The 24,738-nt window shown below is 39.9% G+C and overlaps 2 protein-coding genes and 1 non-coding gene across 6 annotated transcripts in view; 1 reads left to right on the top strand and 2 right to left on the bottom strand.

Moving 5' to 3' along the window:
- SOCS4 (suppressor of cytokine signaling 4) overlaps positions 1–13,508 on the bottom strand; it is a 35,355-nt gene extending 21,847 nt beyond the window's left edge. Inside the window, exons 1-2 of one of the 2 annotated variants that reach the window (XM_010341074.3) lie at positions 13,148–13,508; positions 7,945–8,072 (exon numbers count right to left, since the gene is read on the bottom strand). The gene's annotated coding sequence lies outside the window, so the exon portion shown is untranslated. The remainder of the gene's footprint in view (positions 1–7,944; positions 8,073–13,147) is intronic. The other variant, XM_003930510.4, reaches the window with a different exon arrangement.
- A 36-nt stretch (positions 13,509–13,544) lies between these two features.
- WDHD1 (WD repeat and HMG-box DNA binding protein 1) overlaps positions 13,545–24,738 on the top strand; it is a 77,979-nt gene continuing 66,785 nt past the window's right edge. For all 3 annotated transcript variants that reach the window (XM_074393919.1, XM_039468651.2, XM_074393920.1), the window contains exons 1-2: positions 13,545–13,627; positions 13,854–13,946. In XM_074393919.1, coding sequence (XP_074250020.1) covers positions 13,870–13,946 — 77 coding nt within the window. In that variant the 5' untranslated portion in view covers positions 13,545–13,627; positions 13,854–13,869. The remainder of the gene's footprint in view (positions 13,628–13,853; positions 13,947–24,738) is intronic.
- On the bottom strand, positions 19,522–19,628 carry LOC120364071 (U6 spliceosomal RNA). The gene has a single exon (XR_005579424.1). It is a non-coding gene; the product is annotated as a U6 spliceosomal RNA (small nuclear RNA).

Below are 24,738 nucleotides of genomic sequence, written 5' to 3' on the forward strand. Positions count from 1 at the left end.
CCTGGCCTTACCCCAGTTCCAAAAAAAACACCATCTGGTGATTATAGCTATTACAGTCAGCCCTCCACATCCATGGGTTGTCCATCCTCAGATTGAACCAATTGTAGATCGAAAATATTCAAGGAAAAAAAACCTAATAAATTAAAAGCAATACAGTATAACAACTCTTTATATAGCATTTATATTGTATTAGGTATGATAAGTAATCTAGAAATGATTAAAAGTATTTGGGAGGACAGGGGTAGGTTATGTCCTAATATTACTCCATTTTATTTTAAGGGATTTGAGCATCCATGGACTTTGGTATCTGCAGGGGTCCTAGAACCAATCTCCACAGGTATGGAAGAACACCTGTATTTTGATTTAATATGCTCAATGATATATAACCATTTAAGATCTTTAGGGAAAAATATTTCTTATCTAATTTTGAAACAATTTCATCACTTAGCATAGCCAAGATTGTATTCAGCTGCATGCTTTGGCTGTTCATTGACTAAATTCCACTGAATAAAACCTAGAAGCAACAAGGTGGGCTGAAGAATATGAAGAATAATTTATCAAAGTTTGAAATGCTTGGCGCTCTTATTTACTACATGAACTTCACTTCTGAGTGTGACCTCTAATCTTGTCTCTCTGCTACCTCTAAATTGTGGCATGTCTTCCTTCTCTTTCATATGAGAGCTAAGCTCTCTGTGTTCTTGACGACATTTCCACGTTTACCAAGGCCTTACTTCAATTTCTCTCTCAAACTTCTTGCTACCTTCAAAAGTAACCAAGTCTCCTTATAAAGTCTTTCAGTGATTATAATGCTTTCTTAGTCATAACTGTTACCATTTCATTAAATTTATTTATTTATTTATTTATTTTGAGACGGAGTTTCACTCTTGTTACCCCGACTGGAGTGCAATGGTGCGATCTCGGCTCACCACAACCTCCACCTCCTGGGTTCAAGCAATTCTCCTGCCTCAGCCTCCTGAGTAGCTGGGATTACAGGCACGCACCACCATGCCCAGCTAATTTTTTTGTATTTTTAGTAGAGACGGGGTTTCACCATGTTGACCAGGATGGTCTCAATCTCTTGACCGCGTGATCCACCTGCGTCGGCCTCCCAAAGTGCTGGGATTACAGGCTTGAGCCACCGCGCCCGGCCTATTTATTTATTTTTTAAGATGGTCTCTATCGCCCAGGCTGGAGTACAGTGGTGCGATCACAGCTCACTGCAGCCTTGACCTCCCAGACTCAAGTCATTCTCCTGCCTCAGCCTTTGGAGTAGCAGGGACTACAGACACGTATCACCAGCAAGACTAATTAAAAATATTTATTTTGTAGAGACAGAGCCTCCCTCGGTTGTCCAGGCTAGTCTTGAACTCCTGGGTTCAAGTGAAAGTTCTGGGATTATAGGTGTGAGGCACTGAGCCTGGCCCTAAATTTCTCAATGAGTAGTGTAACTTGATTTCCCCTCAAGATGAAAACAGCTTTTTGGTTTTTTCTCATTATAAAACAAAAATTACCCCAGTCAGAAAATGGCAGAGTGAAAACCTTTTTGCCCCTTCTTCTCTCAGAAGTCAGTCCAATCAACAAGAAAATAGGAGAAAATCACAAACCTCTTCTTCAATGAAACGAACAGATATCTATAACCAAAGTCATAAAATAGAAGTACAGAAAATGAATGAACAATAACTGACTCAGCAGCAGAGATACAGGAGGCATCAGGCACAGAGGTAACACAGATAAGACGCAAGTCAACAGAACAGGTAAAGTTCAGGACCCATAGGCACTGGGTGCTACCGAAAGTGTAGGTGGAGAACAGGGTGCAACATGGGAGATAAGGTGATATTCTGCCTGAGAGCAGGCAGATTTCTGTTTCTTATCCCACATCTAGAGGAAATTGGACACTTATTATTTGGAGAAACTGAACCAGATGGGCTTGGGACTTTAAATAGCAGAAACAGCAAGGGTAGAGGAGAAGATTGGGCCTAAACAACAGCAACAAATTAAAAGTTCCTTGCTCTCTTCTACCATCCAGCTCCCAGAACTCCAGGAGCTAGATTTATACCTCCCTAATAGAAGAGTGAAAGACACTTTTCTGGAAAAGAGAATGGCCAAAGAGAAAAGACCTATCAAAGCTGACAGCTGGGAATCCTCCAATATAAAGCTGGAAGACCACCCAAGCATGCAGTGAAGCACACACGTCCACAGGCCCTGCCTACTCACACACAGCTTCCAGGAAGCATAGTTGTACACTCTAAACTAGGAAAGAATACTCATGGGTCATCAGACTTGATATGGTTTGCCTGTGTACCCACCCAAATCTCACTTTAAATTGCAATAATCCCTATGTGTCAAAGGCAGGGCCAGGTGGAGATAACTCAATCATGAAGGCACTTTCCCCCATACTGTTCTCATGGTACTAAGTGTCATGAGATCTGATGGTTTTATAAATAGGAGTTCCCCTGCAGAAGCTCTCTTGCCTGCTGCTGTGTAAGAAGTGACTTTGCTTCTCATTCACCTTCTACCATGATTGTGAGGCCTCCCCAGCCATGTGGAACTGTGAGTCAAACCTCTTTCCTTTATAAATTACCCATTCTTGGTTATGTCTTTATTAGCAGCGTGAGAACAGACTAATAATATGACTTTTAAGGAAAGTTTCTAACATATATGAAATAACAAAATATACAGAACTTAGAGAAAACAACTATGGGAAGAGCAGAAACTAAAACTGACTTCTTTCAAGTCAAGAGAAGATATTACAACTATGAATAAGAGAGATGCTATGAAAAGGAGGAGGGGCTGGGGCAGTGGCTCACACCTGTAATCCCAGCACTTTGGGAGGCTGAGGTGGTCGGATCACCTGAGATCAGGAGTTTGAGACCAGCCTGGCTAACATAGTGAAACCCTGTCTCTATTAAAAATACAAAAATTAGCTGGGTATGGTCGTGGTGCTTGTAATCCCAGCTACTTGGGAGGCTGAGTCAGGAGAATTGCTTGAACCCAGGAGGCAGAGGTTGCAGTGAGCTGGGACTGCATCCCAGTACTCCAGTCCGGGTACAAGATCCAAAGTCCTTCTAAAATAAATAAATAAATAAATAAATAAATAAATAAATAAATAAATAAATAAAAGGAGGGGCAGACAACTAGAATAAGACTTTTTTTTTTTCTGAGACGGAGTTTCGCTCTTGTTACCCAGGCTGGAGTGCAATGGTGCGGTCTCGGCTCACCGCAACCTCCGCCTCCTGGGTTTAGGCAATTCTCCTGCCTCAGCCTCCTGAGTAGCTGGGATTACGGGCACACGCCACCATGCCCAGCTAATTTTTTGTATTTTTAGTAGAGACGGGGTTTCACCATGTTGACCAGGATGGTCTCAATCTCCTGACCTCGTGATCCACCCGCCTCGGCCTCCCAAAGTGCTGGGATTACAGGCGTGAGCCACTGTGCCGGGCCAAGATTTTCTTTTTTTTGAAATTATAAATATGATTGCTGAAATAATTCTTTTTTTTTTGAGACAGAGTCTCGCTCTGTCCCCGAGGCTGCAGGGCAGTGGTGCAATCTCGGCTCACTGCAACCTCCGCCTGCTAGGTTCAAGCAATTCTCTGCCTCAGCCTCCCGAGTAGCTGAGATTACAGGTGCCCACCACCATGTCCAGCTAATATTTTTAGTAGAGACAGGGTTTCACCATGTTGGCCAGGCTGGTCTTGAACTCCTCACCTTGTCATCCACCCGCCTTGGCCTCCCAAAGTGCTAGGATTACAGGTGTGAGCCACTGCACCCAGCCATAATTTTTTTTTCTTGAGACAGGGTCTCACTTTGTCACCCACGCTGGAGTGCAGTGGCATGATCTCGGCCCACTGCAACCTGTTTCCCAGGGCTCAAGTGATCCTCCCACCTCAGCCTTCCAAGTAGCTGGGACTACAGGCACGTGCCACCATGCCCGGCTAATTTTTGTATTTTTTTGTAGAGATGGAGTCTTGCCATGTTGCCTAGGCTGGTATCAAACTCCTGGGCTTAAGCAATCTGCCTACTTCTCCCAAAGGGCAGGGATTTCAGACATGAGCTACTGCACCTGGCCTGAAATAAAATATTTAATAGAAAAGTTGGTGGGTATGCTTAGGAACTGATACAGGAAATAGGAAAAAATGGTGAACTAAACAGAAAAGACAAGAACATTAGCGATTAATACAGGCATTTCATAGAAAATAACAAAATAGATGGGAGAAATTATCAAATAAACTATATTAGAAAATTTCCCATAAGGACAGGCACCTGCATATTGAAAGAGCCCACTCAATATCAAAGTACATTATTCTAATTTTAGAAGCCTAGAGATAAAGAGGAGATACTAAGTCTTTCTGAGAGGGAAAATTCATGCTCACCATGGAAAACCCAAACCAGGCATAAAGTTTCAACAAAAAAGCAAATATATCCAGAATGCCATCCCCCAGCAGTAACCACTTTAACATTCTTAATATCTCTATACATGTATATGGATGGCAAGGATGCACTCCCACAGCATAGTGACAGCAGGCATTAGAAACATGGTTGAGTCCAGTTTCTGTTTTGAACTAGCCATATAACCTTGAAACATTAGTTCATTCACATGTAAAAGTGAGGTACTAATGCCATCTATTTCATTGGGCTGTTCGGGATTACATAACATAATGCATGTATTCAGCTCAGGTCCTAAATGTATTAAGTACTCAATATATGTTAACATATATGTTCATTTCTTTTTTTAAAAAAGAAACAAAGACTACATATGTTGTTTTGTTAAAGCACCTAAGCCCAGTTTCATTGGCTTTACAGTTTTCTTCATAAGAAATCACAGAATACCTCTGTCTCTAGCCCAATGTTACTACAAAGTAAAGAGATTTTTGTGAGCAAATATAATTTTCAGGAGGAAAACTAATGTTTCAAAGTGAAAAATACGACATGAAAACATGTCAGATACAGGTGAAACTCAACAGACCATGAAGTTACAGAATGATTTGATGTCACCTCCCAAAGAACAAGTTTACATGCAAAACAGGTTTTCTTTTGCAAGGCTTACCAACTTGTATGTCACAGGTACCAGTCAATCAAGTGTGTCTGGATTTTAGGTTAACTGTTTTTAATGTGTCCTAATGCTATGGATGTCCATAAAATAAAGTTAAAAATATCACTGCCCTAGTTGAGTTTTCCACATATTTACCTGTACTTAATTAATGTAGGCTGGGTGCTGTGACTCACACCTGTAATCTCAGCACTTTGGGAAGTCGAGGTGGATGGATCACCTGAGGTCAGGAGTTCGAGACCTGCCTGGCCAACATGGCAAAAACCCGTCTCTACTAAAAATACAAAAATTAGCCAGGCATGGTGGCACATGCCTGTAGTTCCAGCTACTTGGGAGGCTGAGGCAGGAGAATGGCTTGAACCTGGGAGGCTGCTGCTGCAGTGAGCCATGATCGTGCCATTGCACTCCAGCCTGGTGACAGAGCCAGACTTCATCTTGAGGCAAAAAAAAAAAAAAAAAAAAAAAAAAAAAGAAAGGAGTTAATGCAATAAAAACTTCTAATTAGTCACTGTTTTGTATCTATCTCAGAATCAGAGCTTTATATAAATTTCACATAGCTATTCTTTTGCTAGAAAACTGTAAGTTCTTGCTCAAGAAATCCTACTTTTATAAAATGTAATTTTTTGCCCCATCTATATATGGTTCAGAATGTCATCAGATGTTTTGGTCTTCAAAGTCAGAAGAACATTTTTCTATTTATATTTGTCTAAAAATTACAAAAACTAATATTAGTACTGAATATGGTTGATGATGTTACCATCATGCATTGTCAGATGGATATTTGTCTGTGCTGTTCCTAAGAGAAGAATGGGAGTTCCAAAAAGCTTACAAGTTATGGCAGCCAGCCCTCCCCATTTCTTTATTAACTTTCAGTGTACTGTTTATATCTTTTTGTTTGTTTGTTAGTTTTCAAGATAGGGTCTCACTCTGTCATCCAGACTGGGGTGCAATGGTACAGCCTTGGCTCACTGCAACCTCTGCCTCCGAGGTTCAAGTGATTCTCCTGCCTCAGCCTCCCCAGTAGCTGGGATTACTGACATGCCACCATACCCGGCTAATTTCTGTATTTTCAGTAGAGACAGGGTTTCACCATGGTGGTCAGGCTGGTCTCAAACTCCTTGACCTCAAATGATCTGCCCGCCTCAGCCTCCCAAAGTGCTGGGATTATAGGCATGAGCCACCATGCCTGGCCTCACCATTTTTTCCAGGCTGGTCTCGAACTCCTGGCCTCAAGTGATCTGCCTGCCTCAGCCTCCCAAAATGCTGGGATTATAGATGTGAGCCACTGTGCTTGGCTCTTTGGTTTTTTTTTGGAGATAGAGTCTTGCTCTTATCAGCCAGGCTGGAGTGGAGTGGCATGATCTCAACTCACTGCAACCTCCACCACCTGGGTTCAAGCGATTCTCCTGGCTAATTTTTTGTATTTTTAGTAGAGATAGGGTTTCACTGTGTTAGCTGGGATGGTCTCGATCTCCAGACCTTGTGATCTGCCTGCCTTAGCTTCCCAAAGTGCTGGGATTACAGGCATGACCCACTGCGCCTGGTCGTTACATATTTTTCTTTTACAAAATAACAGTCTTCCAAATTTCATAACCATTATTGAAATAACAGGTGGCTCTCCGAAGCTACTTTGCAGATAGATATATTTTTTAAAAACACATGCATTTAATCATATACTTTTTGGCATAAGTAAAATCTTAATTACTGAGAAAGTAATTGCTTAAAAATAACCCTATGCTATGGAGAGATCTTGTTAGAAAAACGATATTCAGAATTTCTTTCACCAGTATTTGATTCTGTTATTTAAAAAAATGAGAGAGAGACAGAAAACTTTCATATACTTTAAAGAGAATTTTCTCATCTCTTCCAGAAGCTCCTTTGAACCAAAATTCTAAAATAGAAAAAAAATCATATTTCTTTCAATAAAAATAACTATTAATTTTAGTTAGTGAAAAATTATTTTTATTGTTATAAAGACTAAAGATGAGTATTTTGAAAACGTGCTTTGGAATTTTGTCCGTACATGTAAAATCTGAATGCAAAAAAAAAACTGTAGGGTTCTTAATCTTAACGAGTTGTTTCAGATAGCCTATGATTAATTCTTAAAATTTTATGAAAACTTTGTATAAATGAGGTAGTAGAGGAAATGATAAGGTGGCTTCACCAATAATTTTAAGTGACACAAAAGTCAAAGGTGATAGTTTGAAAGATGCTGACAAATCAAAGATCTTTGATTGTAGCTACAAAAATGCTTTTTAAAAAGAAGGTGAAAGAATCACTTGGGAAAAGGCTGCTCTGGCTCGATTCAATAATTAATCTTTTATGAAGGCAGCTATGTGACATTGCCCTGGGGAGTACAGAATGACATCTTTTTTTTTAAAGTCATATTTCTTAATGAGCAAAAAGCAAATATTTAAAAAGCAAGTTTACATAAAAGCCTTCTCAAGAAAACAAGTTCCTAGATTCTGCCACTATTTGGTCCCAGATTCTACCACAAATTACAAAGATAATGATAACAGAATGAGTGCCCATTATGTCAATTTTCACTATAAAATCTTTAAATAATATTTAGTAATACTGACTAAGGCTGAAAAGGTGATTTTAATTCAAGATTTCTACAGAAAACAATTAAAATCCAATAATTAAAAGGATAAGCTTCCTTTATCTGGAAATTCACTAGTATTCTCTACGATGTTGGGTAACAGCATTATTGCATACATTAATTATTCACTGAACTACTTATGTCTACAATGCTGACATACATCTAAGACCACAATTAATGTATCTTATAAAGACTAATTCAGTACACTACATTAATAATGTACAAATATATTATTAATATGGTAGTAATTAAGCCTAAGGATTTTCCCTACCAAATTCATGATTCCAAAGTTTACCTGCCATCATGTGCCCAAAAACTCCTTGAAAGCATTCTAATCATAGTCCGTGTATTTGAGATGGATTCTGTAGAAACATTTAGGCTCCACAAACGGAAGTCAATGGATAGCAGATAACAGATGAACTCCTTGGAATGTCAAGAAAAAAATGTGAAAATGGGTTTATTTGTATGGAAAAATATCTGACTAAAAAACAAATGTTTTTCTCATTACAAAAGCAATACAGGTTCATTTTCCAGTAAATATTTTAAAGTATCTCATTTTTTCATGCTACTGAGCCAGGGCTCATGGGACTTAATGGCAATTTTCTAAAAACGAATCATCAATTTAGCAGCACTGCACCCTCCTTTCCCCTTCTCCCCACTTTTTCCACGTTCTTTCCTAAGTATAGTTTGCTTATATCACTTTTGCCCACTCTGTACTCTTGTGGACGCTAGTTCTGAAAGATGTTAACACACATTCTGGAGAAAAAAAGCTTCTCTTGTCAAATAAGTTGGGGAAATGCTTCTTCTCTCAAAGATTACAGTGCATATTTAGCAAGCATTCCCAAGAGATCCCTCAGTAAAGAAATCTGCGTAAGCCATAGCTTCCTGTCTTTACTTTGCCACAAATCCTTTTGTGGAACAAATTTTGGGGAAACATTAATGGGCTAATCTGTTAACATGAGTGTACATTCCCTAAGCTTTAGCTAAAGATAAGGAGAGATGTCTAGGAACCCCTATCACTGAAGAGGCTAATAATCTAGAGTGAAGCAAGCAGAAAACTATGAGCCGGCAGTACTTGAACTTCTAAAAGTAGAAGAAGATTAACAGAATTTAAGAAACAGAATATTTAAGATATAGTACTGTAAGACTTTATGGAATAAATTAGATTGAACAGATTTTTTTCTTCTAATCTGTAATTTTCTATAATAAAAAAAAATATGCTCATTGTATAATACATGGACCAGTCAGAAAAGTTTAAAAAGGAGGGGAAAACAGCTATAATTCCATTATTTAAAAGCAGGCAATTTTGACATTTTGGCCTGTTTCTTGTTCTTTTTTCTTATAAGACCAATAAAGCATAAAGAGAAAATTTTAAACTTTTAAAGATCTGTAAAAAATCAACAACCTATACTGTTTTTCACTATACTATGTTTAAAAATAAGCATGGTGAAGATGAAATAGTGTGAGCTGCGAAATTGTCAAATATGGGCTAAAATTCAGACTTTGCACTCACTAGGTATGTTACCTGCTTTAAAAAAAAAATTTTAATTTAGCTTAAGTTCTCCCACTGTAAAATCTGGATAATGCCAGCCACTTTATGTTTTTACTGCCAAGAATAAAATGTATGAAAATAACATACACTGAACTTAATGAAAACAAATATTGGCCGCTTCCTAGTATTACTCAGATGTTTCCATGATTAAAAATGAGGGATGGAGCCGGGCGCGGTGGCTCAAGCCTGTAATCCCAGCACTTTGGGAGGCCGAGGCGGGTGGATCACAAGGTCAAGAGATCGAGACCATCCTGGTCAACATGGTGAAACCCCATCTCTACTAAAAATACAAAAAATTAGCTGAGCATGGTGGCACGTGCCTGTAATCCCAGCTACTCAGGAGGCTGAGGCAGGAGAATTGCTTGAACCCAGGAGGTGGAGGTTGCGGTGATCCGAGATCGCGCCATTGTACTCCAGCCTGGGTAACAAGAGCGAAACTCCGTCTCAAAAAAAAAAAAAAAAAAAAAAAAAAAGAGGGATGGGAAAGTAGCAAAATTAAGAAAAAGGAGAAGGGAAGCAAAGACTACATGTAAGGCTAAAAATTCTGCATAAAAATGTGCCTCACAAAAGTCAAGGAAGCTCAAGCATTTCTGAAACATCACAAAGCACCATATTATTCCTGATGTTAAATATATTCTTTTAAAAAGTTTTAAATTCTTTAACAGAAAAATTGTAGCTTTTTAAAAGCTAACTTAATAGATTTAAATAGAAAAGAGGCAAAGCTTTTACAAAATTTTATTATGTTCTCTTCACTGCTTTATAACAATTACATATGCTTACATTTAAAGCTGGGTAACAAGTTTTACCTACAAATCAGTAAAAGGTGACCTCTGGGCTGGGCACGGTGGCTCACGCCTGTAATCCCAGCACTTTGGGAGGCCAAGGCAGGTGTATCATGAGGTCAAGAAATCAAGGCCATCCTGTAGTCCCAGCTACTTGAGAGGTTGAGGCAGGAGAATCACTTGAATCCAGGAGGCGGAGGTTGCAGTGAGCCAAGATCGTACCACTGCACTCTGGCCTGGCAACAGAGTGAGACTCCATCTCAAAAAAAAGGTGACTTTAGACATTATGTTTTTGGTTTTTTCTTTTATGCATTTATTTTTGTTTTTTAAAGACGGGGTTTCACCATGTTGGTCAGGCTGGTCTTGAACTCCCGACCTCAGGTGATCTGCCCACCTTGGCTTCCAGAGTGCTTGGATTACAGGCGTGAGCCACCACGCCCCGCTGACATTATGTTTTACTACATTCTAAGTTTTGTGGCAACAACTATGATTTGAAGAATCAGTGTGGTAGACTACCTTGGACTAGGTGAGAGACCTGGGTTCTATTTCTAGCTCTGACATTTCAAAGGAGTGTGAGATAAATCACAACTTTTCTGTCTTAGTTTTTCTATCTATAAAACACTGATTATCTTGTCTTGCTGTAGTAAGGATCTAGTGTTAATGTAATCTAAGAATCAAATACTGGCTGTCTTTTAGCCAGGGGAACTGGGTAGCTGGGAGTATGCGTAGGAGGGGGACTTGTACTGTATTGCCTTTTATATCATATGAAGTTTACCTGTAGACAAGTACTATTTACCAAATAAATAATACTTTACCCCAAAATTATTAAATAGGCTAGTAAGTTTCAGGACACATTCAGAAATATAAAAATCTTAGCATTTCTAAAGTGCCTTCAATGTTTCTTTTTTAATATTTTGGTCTCCTTGGCTATTGTTACACTCTTCTAGCCTTACCTTTCACAAGGTTAATCACTTGCACCAAGTACGTATTTTAATAAAAAATTATTTTTAAAACTCCTTCCACAAGCCAGTACTGGTATATCCTCTTAGGTAAGCTCTGTAAGATCACATGATTTTATATAGGTAATACCATCATCGGTAGAATGGCAAATGTACCCATGTTTTCTCACTCAATTGCCCTTGACACCAACAAAATTAGTGAGCCTAAGGGTAGTATAAGTGGTTATAACACAGCAAAGCTAACCGTCACTGCAATTCAATCTGTAACTTTAGCATCATTTTCAGTCAGTTCAAATAGCCACCCACACCTATGAGATAAGCACTGTTAATGATAAATAACTCTATTTGGAAAATTTTTGATACTCATATCAGTAACATGACTACACTGAGTTCTTTTTTAAAAACTATATTATTTTAACTAACTAGACAAGTTTGCTAATATTTAAGTTACACATCTTTCATTACTGCACTATCATCTTGTCCATATTGTTTGAATGTCTAGTTCCCTCCACAAGACCATAAATTCACTGAAGGTATTGCCGTTTGTAGGCATCTGACTGAAACAAATCGAACTGTTAAAACATTATACTAGCAAAAGCAAGAATACATTTTTTTAACATTTGAAAAATCTACTGGATAATTATTTAAACAAATCCTACTTTAAACAAAAACCACTAAATACCCACCCAAAGTACCCCTTTAATAACATGAGACAATAATAACAATTACTTTTATATGTCCATGAGTATCTCCTATATACTCTAACAATGCAATGGAGGTAGGTGTCATCTGCGTTTTAGAGATGAGAAATTCGATTTTCAGTAACGGAACATATTCAAGGTCATATAAGTGCCAGGTAGAATTAAAACCTAGGACTGTAGAACTCGGAGGCTCAAGCTCTTATCATACAAGCGAAATCTGCAAAGAAAATTGTTCTTTAACCTATGAATCAAATGATTTGATTGGTAAGAGAAAAAGACAGATGTGTGGACACCAATCATAGTCTTAAAGTCGCATGGATATTATAGATAATACAGTGAAGGCATTTTTTAGCTATAACTTGTTCTAATTTGGAGATTCTTCTTATGCTGAGCTCTGAATAGTACTAACCAGAAATCTCCCCATGCTTTATTCAACATAGAGTTGAATATTATGTGAGTTCATCTTGAACTCCATGTAGTTTAACCAATGACAGAAAGTTACTTGAACAAACATTTATAAACCGGTCTATCCAAAAAACAAATGATCTCCAAAGAAAAATTAGGTCACTCAGAAAGCATCATCTCAGGTACCATTGCTCTTTCGGGAAATCAACGGTGGGTTATTTTTCCACAAATCCCAAGTTCTTTTAAAGCCAGTCATTCTTCTTCATTCATATACAAACCTCTGCGTCTAGCAAGGCTATCTGGAGCTCTAGTACTAGTACTAAAAACAACGCCTCACACAATGCCATCAAAGGTAAGAACACGACGGTTTGCCTGTGTGCTTGCAATTTTTCACAATGGAACTACATTGAAAAAAAAAATAGGGAAACCTCTTCAACAGAAGAAAACATCTCACTTAGGTCATCAACTAAATGTGATTGGTACTGGAAGGTATCACAAAAACACTGAAAAATTCTCAAAGATAAGTACGAACGAAAGAATATCATTCTGAAGGTTTTCATCAGAGGCTGGTGTACCAATCGGGAGAATGTGAAGATACGAGAAAATCATAAACTTAAACTTAGTGGCCAAGACTCTAGCAGATATTGCATGGATCAAATGTAAGCACTCAACGCAGTTAAGTTATAACTCTCCTTTTGGTTCTAAACGTTCACTTCAGTCAACTTCAGGTAGGCTCTGAATAGACAACACAAGTTACTTCAAAAGGGATATATAGAATCGCAAGGAATAAACATTAATGTATATACCCCATACCTTCAGGGACCAAGAGTAACCAACCGGAACTGAAATTAAGTCATTCCTCCTTTATTTCTACAGAAGCGACAAGGTGAGGGCACGACTGATGCCAAGATTAGAGGCTCGAAAAGATCTCGCCTTCTTCTCCAGAGAAGATGCTCAAAGATCTGTCTGCTAACTGGACCCCAAGAAGGGACCGGATCTTTTTAGGGATCCGGATATTGCTGACCGGGAGGAGACCCTGGAGGGCAGGAACCAGACCCCGGCCTTCGAGACCAGCAGCGGCCACCCTTCCCCCACTCACCTCCTGGAGCGCAGCTTAACTGGGGTTGCCAGAGTAACTGCTGCCATCACCATCGCCATCACTCAGGGCGCTTGCTTAAGTGGGGAGGGGAGGCCCAACCACTCCGGCACCTCGTGTAGGTCTTACAAAGCAGATGCCTTTCTGTCACCCCCAATCCCGCTTCGGCGTTCTGGTCCCATCCCAGCCGTCACAGTCATCGCCTCAGCCAGGTCCCTGGGCGCCGCCACCACTTCCGTGTTCAGCTCACTCCCCTCCTCCCTTCCTCTCTTCTTCCCTTCCTCCCTTCCTCCCTTCCTCCCTCACTGCCCAGGAGACCGGCTAATTTCCACGCGGAGGGCGCCGCCGCTGACGCCACCACTCCGCGACCTCTGTCGGGACCTGCGTTGGGAGTGGGCGGGTCGGCGCAGGCGCATTTTGGTGAGCGAGCCGAAGCGCGGGAAGCGGCTGAGGAGCCTGTGTCGCGGAGGCTTGGTCACCCGGGTGAGTCCCCACTCTGGCTGCCCTCTCCCGCCAAGGACATGCGTGTTCTCTTCCCGGCTTATTGTCTGACAGCCCCTCCGCCGTATCCTGCTGGTGTCACTCGGGAGGGGAAACCGGGCTGCGGAGAGCCTGCCCTGGAGGAGACTAAGCTGTCTTCCGATCCCCAGCCTTGCTGCTTTTCTCTCATTTCAAATAATCAGACTGGCTTTTATAAAACATTTTTTAGGTAGATAAAGGAAAAGATGCCGGCCACACGGAAGCCGATGAGATATGGACATACAGAGGGACACACGGAGGTCTGTTTTGATGATTCTGGGAGGTAAGGTATTTGAAAAACAGAACGTTACAGGTGCAAATGTTAAAACATTTATCCGTAAACGTTATATATGCAGTCGGCCGAAAAATGACTCATGTGGATAGAGAGGAATAATGTTGAAATCTAAAATGGCACGCATATTTCTTTAGATTTGTTGTTTGATTCGGACCGTCATGGTAATTTTAGTATATCAACAAAGTTAAAAATCGTATTTCCAGAGGATGAAAAGGTTCGAGCTTCTCCCCACATATTTTCCCTTTCTCTGCCCCTCCCATTATTAATTTTGTCAGATCACAAGATACTGCCTATTTGTCAAGTTCGGTGGCCTGTTCTGTTTGGAGTGGTATCCTTCCATGGCTTAATGATGCTATTTCCTTTTTTTTTTTTCCTTCCAACTTTTTGACGGCTTAAAAAACACACACACACACACACACACATTTTCCTCTGCTTGATTCCTAAACTGTATTATTTTCCTATGGTTATTCTGGTCCTTTTATCTTTCCAAGTCCCATTCTTAGGCAGTACTGCTTGATTGCACGGCTTTCACTGTCACTCCTAGGTTGATTGATTCATTGAAAAAATATTTGTGTGTCTTTTTTGCTGGCTACTAGAGATATAATAGAGCGAACCAGGCTGGGCACGGTGGCACACACCTGTAATCCCAGCACTTTGGGAGGCCGAGGCAGGTGGATTCCCTGAGGTCAGGAGTTGGAGACCACCAGTCTAGCCAACATAGTGTAACCCCATCTTACTAAAAATACAAAAAAAATTAGCTGGGCATGGTGGCATGCGCCTGTAATCTCAGCTACTTGGGAGGCTGAGGCAGGGGAATTGCTTGAACCAGAGAAGTGGAGGTTGCAGTGAGCTGAGATCATGCCACTGCACTCCAACCTGGGTGACAGAGCGAGGATTCCGTCTCAAAAAAAAGGAAAAAAAAGAAATAGAGTGAACAAGGCTTTTTTTTTTTCCTCTATTGAGCTTAAGGTCTTTTTGGATTGACAGGCATTGAGCACAAATTAATAACAAAAATAAATGTGTATTTAGAAATAGTAATATATGCAGTCATAAACATGTATGAGGAGAAGATCATCTAAGTTAAAGGAGTCATGGAAGGCTTCTTTGAGGAGGTGTTTCTTGAGAGGCCATCTGAAGACTGATTAGGCAGTAAGCAGTAAAAAGAGATGATGAGTGGTGGTGGCAGTAGGGTAGTGAGTGATGGCATATTCTGCAGAGGCAACACCGTGTGTAAAGGCCCAAAAGGGCCAGGCATCATGATATGCTCAAAGAACTGAAAGAAAACCAGCCTTGCTAAAATGTAGAGAGTGATGCAGAGTTTGATGAGAGATGAATCTGTGAAGGTAGACCATGATGTCCTATCCAAGACCGTCTGGATTTTATTAAGGAGTCTTGTTTTGTCCTAAAAGCACTGAGAAGATATTAAAGGCTTGAAGCAGAGAGATGTAATCAGATTAGTTTTTGAGAAAATGCATGGAGGATGAATTGGCAGAGGAGCACTCATGGATACAGAAAGACTGTTAGAAGATACCTGTATTAGTTTGGGTAAGTGTGATGGAAGCTTGGACTAGAGTAAACATAGTTGTGTAGAAAAGAGGATACATTCAGGAAATATTTAAAAAGATCAAGTCAACAGGATGGATCAGATATTAAGGCTGGAGAAAGAGGCATCAGGGATAACGTCTACGTTAAGGGATGTTACAGTTGAGAAAGTGATGCTTCCATTTGCAAGTAACAGCAACACTTGAAGAAGGGCATATTTCAGAGGTAGAACTGTGGGTGGAGATTGAGTTTACATTTGATAAGATTTTTTTTTTTTTTTTTTTTTTGAGACGGAGTTTCGCTCTTGTTACCCAGGCTGGAGTGCAATGGTGCGATCTCGGCTCACCGCAACCTCCACCTCCTGGGTTCAGGCAATTCTCCTGCCTCAGCCTCCTGAGTAGCTGGGATTACAGGCATATGCCACCATGCCCAGCTACTTTTTTGTATTTTTAGTAGAGACGGGGTTTCACCATGTTGACCAGGATGGTCTCGATCTCTTGACCTCGTGATCCACCCGCCTCGGCCTCCCAAAGTGCTGGGATTGCAGGCTTGAGCCACCGCGCCCGGCTTGATAAGATTATTTTAGGATTTCTCTGAGATAATCAACTAGAGGGGTAAAGTAGACAGTAGGATAAATGGGTCTTAAGCCTAGAGAAAAATGTGAGCTAGAGATAGAAATATACAGTTGGCCCTTAAACAACATGAATTTGAACTGCGTGTGTCCACTTATTGATGGATTTTTTTAATACACATATTAGAAAATTTTGTGGCAATTTCTAATAATTTGCAAAAACTAGGAGATGAACCATGTAGCCTAGAAATTTGGAAAAATTAAGAAAAAATATGTCGTGAGTGCATAAAGTATATGTAGATACTAGTGTATTTTATCATTTCTTACTATAAAATATACACAAATGTATTATAAAAAGTTAAAATGTATTAAAACTTACGCAAATATTTCCAGACCATCTACAGTCAAGAGATGTAAACAAACATAAAGATGCAGTGTTAAATCATAACTGCATAAAATGTGCTGCAGTGTGTACTGTATTTCTGTAATAATTTCATAGTCACCTCCTGTTGTTGTTTTGGTAAACTTAAGTGTATCTGCTTAAAACACTGTATGATGCTAATACAGATGTTGTATCTGCTAAAAACATTGTATGATGTCATATATGCTAAAAACACTGTATGATGCTTATGAGCAGTTTGTCTCTCCAGTAAATTGCCTATTCCAGTGAAAAGACATCTCTGTTGTCTTTTCATCATGTTTAGTACAATACCGTAAACCCTGAATAACATCATGGGAATCATATAAAGTGTCACTGGTGATGCTGGTGATGCTGGACATACTCCCAAGAATCAGAGAAAAGTCATGACATTAAGAGAGAAAGTTGAATTGCTTGATATGTCCTGTAGATTGAGGTCTGAAACTGCAGTTGCTCTCTATTTCGAGATAAATGAATCCAGTGTAAGGACCACTGTGAAAAGGAACTTTGAGACACTTACTTCAGCTACACCAGCAGACACGAAAACCTTGCACCTTTTGTGAAATAACTATCTTGTATTGACAGTGCAGCTTTTATGTGGGTATAGGATTGCAATAGAAAGGCATAGCCATAGACTCTAATGTGGTTCCAGAAAAAGTGAAGTCATTATATGACAACTCAAAGGTAAAAGGAAGGTGAAGGATCTAAGCCTGGAAAATTTAATACCAGCAGAGGATGGTTTGATAATATCTGAAAGAGATTTGGCTTAGAAAATGTCAAGATGGCTAGGCGTGGTAGCTCGCGCCTGTAATCACAGCACTTTGGGAGGCTGAGGTGGGTGGATTACCTGAGGTCAGGAGTTCGAGACCAGCATGGCCAACATGGTAAACTCCCGTCTCTACTAAAAATATAAAAAATTAGCTGGGGACAGCGGCAGGCACCTGTAGTCCCAGCTACTCAGGAGGCTGAGGCAGGAGAATTACTTGAACCTGGGAGGTGGAGGTTGCGTTGAGCTGAGATTGCGCTGTTGCGCTCCAGCCTGGGTAACAAGAGCGAAACTCTATTTCAAAAAAAAAAAAAAGATAAAAAAAATCGATATTAAAAGTAGAATCAACTTCTGCTGACCGAGAGTTACCAGACAGATTTCCAAACACCAGTAGGAAAATAATTGAGGACAAAGGACATCTGCCTGAAAGGTTTTTTGTTTGTTTTGTTTTGTTTTTTTGAGATGGAGTCTGGCTCTGTCTCCCAGGCTGGAGTGCAGTGGCGCAATCTTGGCTCACTACAACCTTCACCTCCTGGGTTCAAGTGATTCTCTTACCTTAGCCTCCTGAGTAGCTGGGATTACAGGCTTGCACCACCACACCCAGCTAATTTTTCTATTTTTAGTAGAGACGAGGTTTCACCATCTTGGCCAGGCTGGTGAACAGGTTTTTAATACAGACAAAAGTGCCCCATTTTGGGGGAAAAAATGCCACAAAGGACATTTATTAGTGAGGAAGGGAAGTGAGCACCAAGACTTAAGGCAGGAAGGCTAACTGTAATGTTTTGTGCAAATACAGTCAGGTTTATCATCAGAACTGCCCTTATTCATAAAGCTGCTAACCCCTGAACCTTGAAGGGAAAAGATAAACACCAGCCTCTTAGTTGTTTAACAGGAAGGCCTAGACAATGAGAACTTTTTTTTTCTGGATTGATTTCACTGATGCTTTGTGCTTAAAGTCAGAAAGTATCTTGTTAGTAAGGGACCGCCTTTAAAATTCTTCTGATGTTGAGCAATGTTCCTGGCCACCCAGAACCCCATTAGTTCAGTACTGAAGGTGTCAAAGTGGTATACTTGCCCCCAAACACAATGTCTCTGATTTTGCCTCTAGATTAGGAGTTCATACAGACATTTACAGGCTCATTTCACAAGCTAATCTATGGGAAGGATTGTTAATGCTATGGAAGAGAAGCCCAATAGAGAGAGCATCATGAAAGTCTGGAAGAATTACACCATTGAAGATGCCATCATTGCAGAAAAAGCTCTGAAGGCCATCAAGCCCGAAGCAATAAATTCCTGCTGGAGAAAACTCTGTCTAGACTTTGTCCCTGACTTAAGATTGACAGCAGAGACAGTCACGGAAATCCTAAAGGAGATTGTGGATATGGCAAAAAAGATAAGGAGTGAAGGATTTCAAGATAGGAACTTTAGAGACATTCAGAAGCTAACAGACATGGCTGGCACGGTGACTCACACCTGTAATCCCAGCACTTTGGAAGGCCAAGACAGGTGGATCGCTTGAGGTCAGGAGTTCGAGACCAGCCGGGCCAACATGGTGAAAATCCATCTCTACCAAAAATATAAAAAATTAGCCGGGTGTGGTGGCACATGCCTGTAATCCTACACGCCACCTTCTCCTGGGAGGTGGAGTTTGCATTGAGCCAAGTTCATGCCACTGCACACTCCAGGCTGGTCAACAGAGCAAAACTCTGTCTTAAAAAAAAAAGAAAAAAAAAAAGCTAATAAACACTAAACCCAAGAGTTAGCAGAAGACAACTTGATAGAAATGAGTGATTCTAAACTAGTGCCAGGTGATAAGGAAGTAGCTGTAAAAGAAGCAGTGCCAGAAAACAGATTGACTTTAGTCAGTCTGGCAAAAGAGTTCAGATTATTCAAGACTGCTTTTGACTTAGTTTACAACATAGACCCTTCTATGATATGGGCACTGAAACTAAAGGAAATGGTGGAAGGATTGGTACTGTATAAAAATGTTTTTAAAGAAACGAAAAAGCAAAAGAATCAGACAGAAATTATGATGTGTTTTAATAAAGTCGCTGTCTGCCTCTCCTGCCTCCTCTACTTCCTCCCCCTCCTCCACCTCTGAGATAGCAAGACCAAGTCCTTTTCCTGCTCCCCATCAGCCTTCTCAGTGTGAAGATGTCAAAGATGAAGACCTTTTTTTTTTTTAATTGCATTTTAGGTTTGGGGGTACATGTGAAGAACATGCAAGATTGTTGCATAGGTACACACATGGCCGTGTGATTTGCTGAAAAATATGGAACGCTTCACGAATTTGCATGTCTTCCTTGCGCAGGGGCCATGCTAATCTTCTCTGTATCGTTCCAATTTTAGTATATGTGCTGCAGAAGCGAGCACAGATGAAGACCTTTATGATGATCCACTTCCACTTAATTAATAGTAAATATATTTTCTCTCTTTATGATTTTCCTGATAATATTTTCTTTTCTCTCCTGTACTCTATTGTATAGATACAGTATATGATATATATAAAAAGTATGTGTTAATTGACTATGTTATCAGTAAGGCTTCTAATCAATAGTAGGCTATTAGTAAAGTTTTCGGAAAATCAAAATTTATATGCAGAGTTTTGACTGTTCAGGAGTCGGAACCAATAATGTCCATGTCGTTCAAGGGTAACCTTTACATCTTTAACTGAAACCTCCCAGAGTTCAGGATTGAGTTACTGGTTAACAATCTAAATGTGAGAATTGTCCATATATACATAGTACTTAATGCTGTGAACTTGGATGAAATCACCTAGGGAAAGAGTGAATGTAGATAAGAAAAGAGGTTCAAGGGTACTCCAAAATATTTAGAGATCAAGTTAAAGAGGATCCAGCTAAGGAGACTAAGAAGGAGTAGCTAGAAAAGTGGAGAACTGAGAGACAAGAAGGATGTTTAGAGGCCAAATGAAGTGTTTTGAGGAAGAGGAAGTAATAAACTCTGTCAGATGCTCCTGGTGGTGGGTCAGGTTGAAGACTGAGAATTCACCATTAGATTTAGCAATGTGGAGGTCATTGGCAAGTTTTATGGAGTGGTAAGAATGAACACTTTGAAGTGGATTCAAGATATAATGGAAAGGGAGGAATTTGAATTAGTGACGTTGACACTAGATGGTTTTGATTTTGTCTCCAGTACCAGAGGGGTATAGAAAGAAATAAGTTACTACTTAAGAGGGTTGAAGAGGAAGCAGTGACCCCAGAGGAATGACCAGAAAGAAAACTGAGTATATAGAGATTTTACTGGTGCCTCACCATGAATTTCATGAGACTCAATAGAACGGTTAAGGAGAGGTGGTTAGATTAGGGAAGGAATGTTGCTCTCTGAGGATAGAGTCCAGCTAGTAAATGCCGTTGTAATCATTGACTCATTGAGGTTATGTCATAAAGTGAATGAAGTCTTGATATAATTGGTCTTCGTGCCCAGATACTGATAGTGGATTTGTTTGTTTGTTTGTTTGTTTGTTTGTTTGTTTTGAGACGGAGTTTCGCTCTTGTTACCCAGGCTGGAGTGCAATGGCGCGATCTCGGCTCACCGCAACCTCCGCCTCCTGGGTTCAGGCAATTCTCCTGCCTCAGCCTCCTGAGTAGCTGGGATTACAGGCGCGCGCCACCATGCCCAGCTAATTTTTTTGTATTTTTAGTAGAGACGGGGTTTCACCATGTTGACCAGGATGGTCTCCATCTCTTGACCTCGTGATCCACCTGCCTCCACCTCCCAAAGTGCTGGGATTACAGGCTTGACCCACTGCGCCTGGCTTTTTTTTTTTTTTTTTTTTTTTTTTTTAAGACGAGGTTTCACCATGTTGGTCAGGCTGGTCTTGAACGCCTGACCTCAGGTGATCTGCCCGCCTTGGCCTCCAAAGTGCTTGGATTACAGGCGTGAGCCACCATGCCCAGCCAGCGGATTTTTTTTTGACGGAGTCTAGCTCTGTCGCCCAGGCTGGAGTGCGATGGCGCCATTTTGGCTCACTGCAACCTCCGCCTCCTGGGTTCAAGCAATTCTCCCGCCTTAGCCTCCCAAGCAGCTGGGATCACAGATGCCTTAATGAGAGTCGGCTAATTTTTGTATTTTTAGTAAAGACAAGATTTAACCATGTTGGCCAGGCTGGTCTTGAACTCCTGACCTCAATTGATCCGCCAGCCTTGACCTCCCAAGTGCTGGGATTATAGGCATGAGCCATAGCACCTGGCCTTACTCTTTATTATTTTAAAGCAAATCCCATACATATTGTAACTAAAATCTGGTTTCTTGGGGGTAGAACCAAGTTTTATCGAGTCATGAATAATCAAAAAAGAGAAGGCACAATTAAAAGAATATTAGAGATAAAAAAGGTATAATAAAGGCTTCAAGATATGTGAATACAGTAACACCCTTATTCCAGTAATTTTGAAAATTTGGACCAAAAGTATGATTTTCTAGGGATACATAAATTGACAATTTACCCAGTTTACCTAAGAAAAAAATTAAAATATTTTAAATAATCCTTTAAAATAAATTTTAAATAATATTTTATTACATTGATTATATCCATACATTAAATATATGATCTAAACATTAACATATATAGGGTAATCATTCCTGGTACATATTTGTGTACTTTAATCAGTTTTTTAGCCTGTCTGTCCCGTGGTATTGCTGATATTTTTCTGAAATGCATACTTTTAATATAGTGTTTTAGTTTTTCTCATAAAATTAGCTGAAATCTTCTTCAGAGTTACATTTTATGCTGAACAAATTTGAAGTAAGATCTTCAATTCATTCTTTTCTTTAGGCCATAACATTTTTTAATGAGAAAAATGTTAAGTTCTAAGGTACCTAGCAGGCTCAGAGCAAATTCTGCTACCTGGGAGAGTCATAATTTTTAAGAATTTGTTTTAATTGAAATGGGTAAATATTTCAGCCTCAGTAGTTTTATAGTTTCTGTCTTTTTATCTCCATTCAGGGTATCCTTCTTCACTAATACGGTCTTCACTATTTTTAAGGACCAAATTCATCAAGTTGCCTCTGATTCTTTTGGATGTTTCACAGATTTTAAGCCTACTCTTATTTCATTCTGGCACAGAACATAAATTTATACAACTAAAAATAGGAGTTCTATCGAAAGATTCTTCCACAAATCAAGATATTTCAAAGTACAGTTATAGAATTTTAAAATTAAATCATTCATCATTTCAGCTTTTCGTGTACAATTTGTTCAATTCTTACTTGCTTTTGTAGGGATAAATTTCAGTGTCTTCCTGTGCATAAGTTTTGTTTTCAGGAATTGCATTTCACTAAAAGCTTCAAAAGCTTAAGTTGAATGCTTTGATTAAAGATGTCTGTTTTCAACTAAATGCAACTAAAATTTAGAGGACTTGTTTCTAATAATAATAATAATATTATTACAGTAGGACACTTAGGTTAGTTTACATAGTCACTCTTCAAAGGTTCAAAGATTTTAAAAACCTCATCATTCTAAGCAGAGGGAGAAAGTATGTCCTGCAGTGCTAGTATTTTTTGTGTATTTAACATTGGTTTGTGCACTGCTGAGGTGGGAGGATTACTTGAGCCCCAGGAGGTCAAGGCTACAGTGAGCTGTGGTAGGGCCATTGCACTCCAGCCTCGGCAACAAAAACAAAAACAAAACATTTTTCTTTTCAAAAATTTTGTTGTTCAGCAATTCTAGATATAAATGAAATCTGAAAATTTGGCAAGTATAGCTTCTTTTTTGTTGGTATAATTGTCTTGCAGCTCATTTGGACAGAATCATGAATTGCAATTCCAAATCCAAGTACTTTTGTGTTTCATATATATATATATATATATATATATATATATATATATATATATTTTTTTTTTTTTTTTTTTTTTTTTTTTTTTTTGAGACAGAGTTTCGCTCTTGTTACCCATGCTGGAGTGCAATGGCGCGATCTCGGCTCACCGCAACCTCCGCCTCCTGGGCTCAGGCAATTCTCCTGCCTCAGCCTCCTAAGTAGCTGGAATTACAGGCATGCGCCACCATGCCCAGCTAGTTTTTTGTATTTTTAGTAGAGACGGGGTTTCACCATGTTGACCAGGATGGTCTCGATCTCTCGACCTCGTGATCCACCCACCTCGGCCTCCCAAAGTGCTGGGATTACAGGCTTGAGCCACCGCGCCCGGCTCATATATTTCTTAATATAGTAAGAACATTGATTTTTCTGGCCAGGTGCAGTGGCTTATGTCTGTAATTCCAGCACTTGGGGAGGACGAGATGGGTGTTTCAAAAGGGAAAAAAGGAATATTGATTTTTTTTTTCCTACAGCACTATAGAAAACAATAAATTTAATAAGTAGTTATTTGATCCAATGAAGGATAAAATCATTTAGAAGAATGTTTAGAGTACTCTAAAAGCTCTTCTTTCACAGGACTGCTTAACTCTATTTTCTGCCTTTATTTCTCATTAATTCCACTGTAATTTTCTACTGTTCCCACCAAGTGGCACCTCCAACTTTGTGCATCTCCTCCAGTGTACCAGCTGATACACCAAGAAATCCATCAGGGCTGGGTGTGGTGGTAATCCCAGCACTTTGGAAGGCTGAAGGTGGGTGGATCACCTGAGGTTAGGAGTTTGAGACAAGCCTGGCCAACATGGTGAAAACCCGTCTCTACTAAAAACTCAAAAATTAGCTGGGTGTGGTGGTGCATGCCTACAATCCCAGCTTCTTGGGAGGCTGAGGCAGAGAATGACTTGAACCCAGAAGGTGGAGGTTGCAGTCAGCCAAGATAGCACCACTGCACTCCAGCCTGGGGGACACAGCGATATTCCATCTCAAAAGAAAAAAAAAGTGCGTAGGAATAAAAACGTGAAATACTTCTCTCATTACCATTGGGACTAAAAGAAGTAGCTATCCCTAGGGGCTTATGTCTGAATTCATTTTGTTTTTTATTGGCGAATGCCTCACATGTTGTCCCTGAAAGGATTTGTTAGTTACATTGCATCAGGAAAGGGTATAGGAAAAAGGGCGATGGGTTATCATTGGTCGTTTTTCCAATGTGAATGTGAGTGTGTTAAATGTGTGTGTTTAGTAACGGTGTCGTTACTGACTGACACCATGTGTTAAAGTGAGACACATTCCATGTGTGTTATGTTATTAAATGACACCATGGCAGAAGCTGGAAGTACAAAGAAGAGGACTGCCAAACCCACCCTAGCCTTTTTTTTCTTTCTTTTTCTTTTTTTTTTCACTTGAGACAGCTTCTTGCGCTGTTGCCCAGGCTTCAGTGCTGTGATCTCGGCCCACTACATGCTCTGCCTCCTAGGTTCAAATGGTTTTTATGCCTCAGCCCCCGGAGTAGCTGGGATTACTGGTGTGCACACCACCATGCCTGACTAACGTTTGTATTTTTAGTAGAGTTGGGGTTTTGCCATGTTGGTCAGGCCCCAGCCTACCCAATTTTTATGCAACTAATACTAATATGTTTTTAAGTGAAAAGTCTTGGA

This window comes from Saimiri boliviensis, chromosome 2 (genome assembly GCF_048565385.1).
Source record: "Saimiri boliviensis isolate mSaiBol1 chromosome 2, mSaiBol1.pri, whole genome shotgun sequence".
NCBI lineage: Eukaryota > Metazoa > Chordata > Mammalia > Primates > Cebidae > Saimiri > Saimiri boliviensis.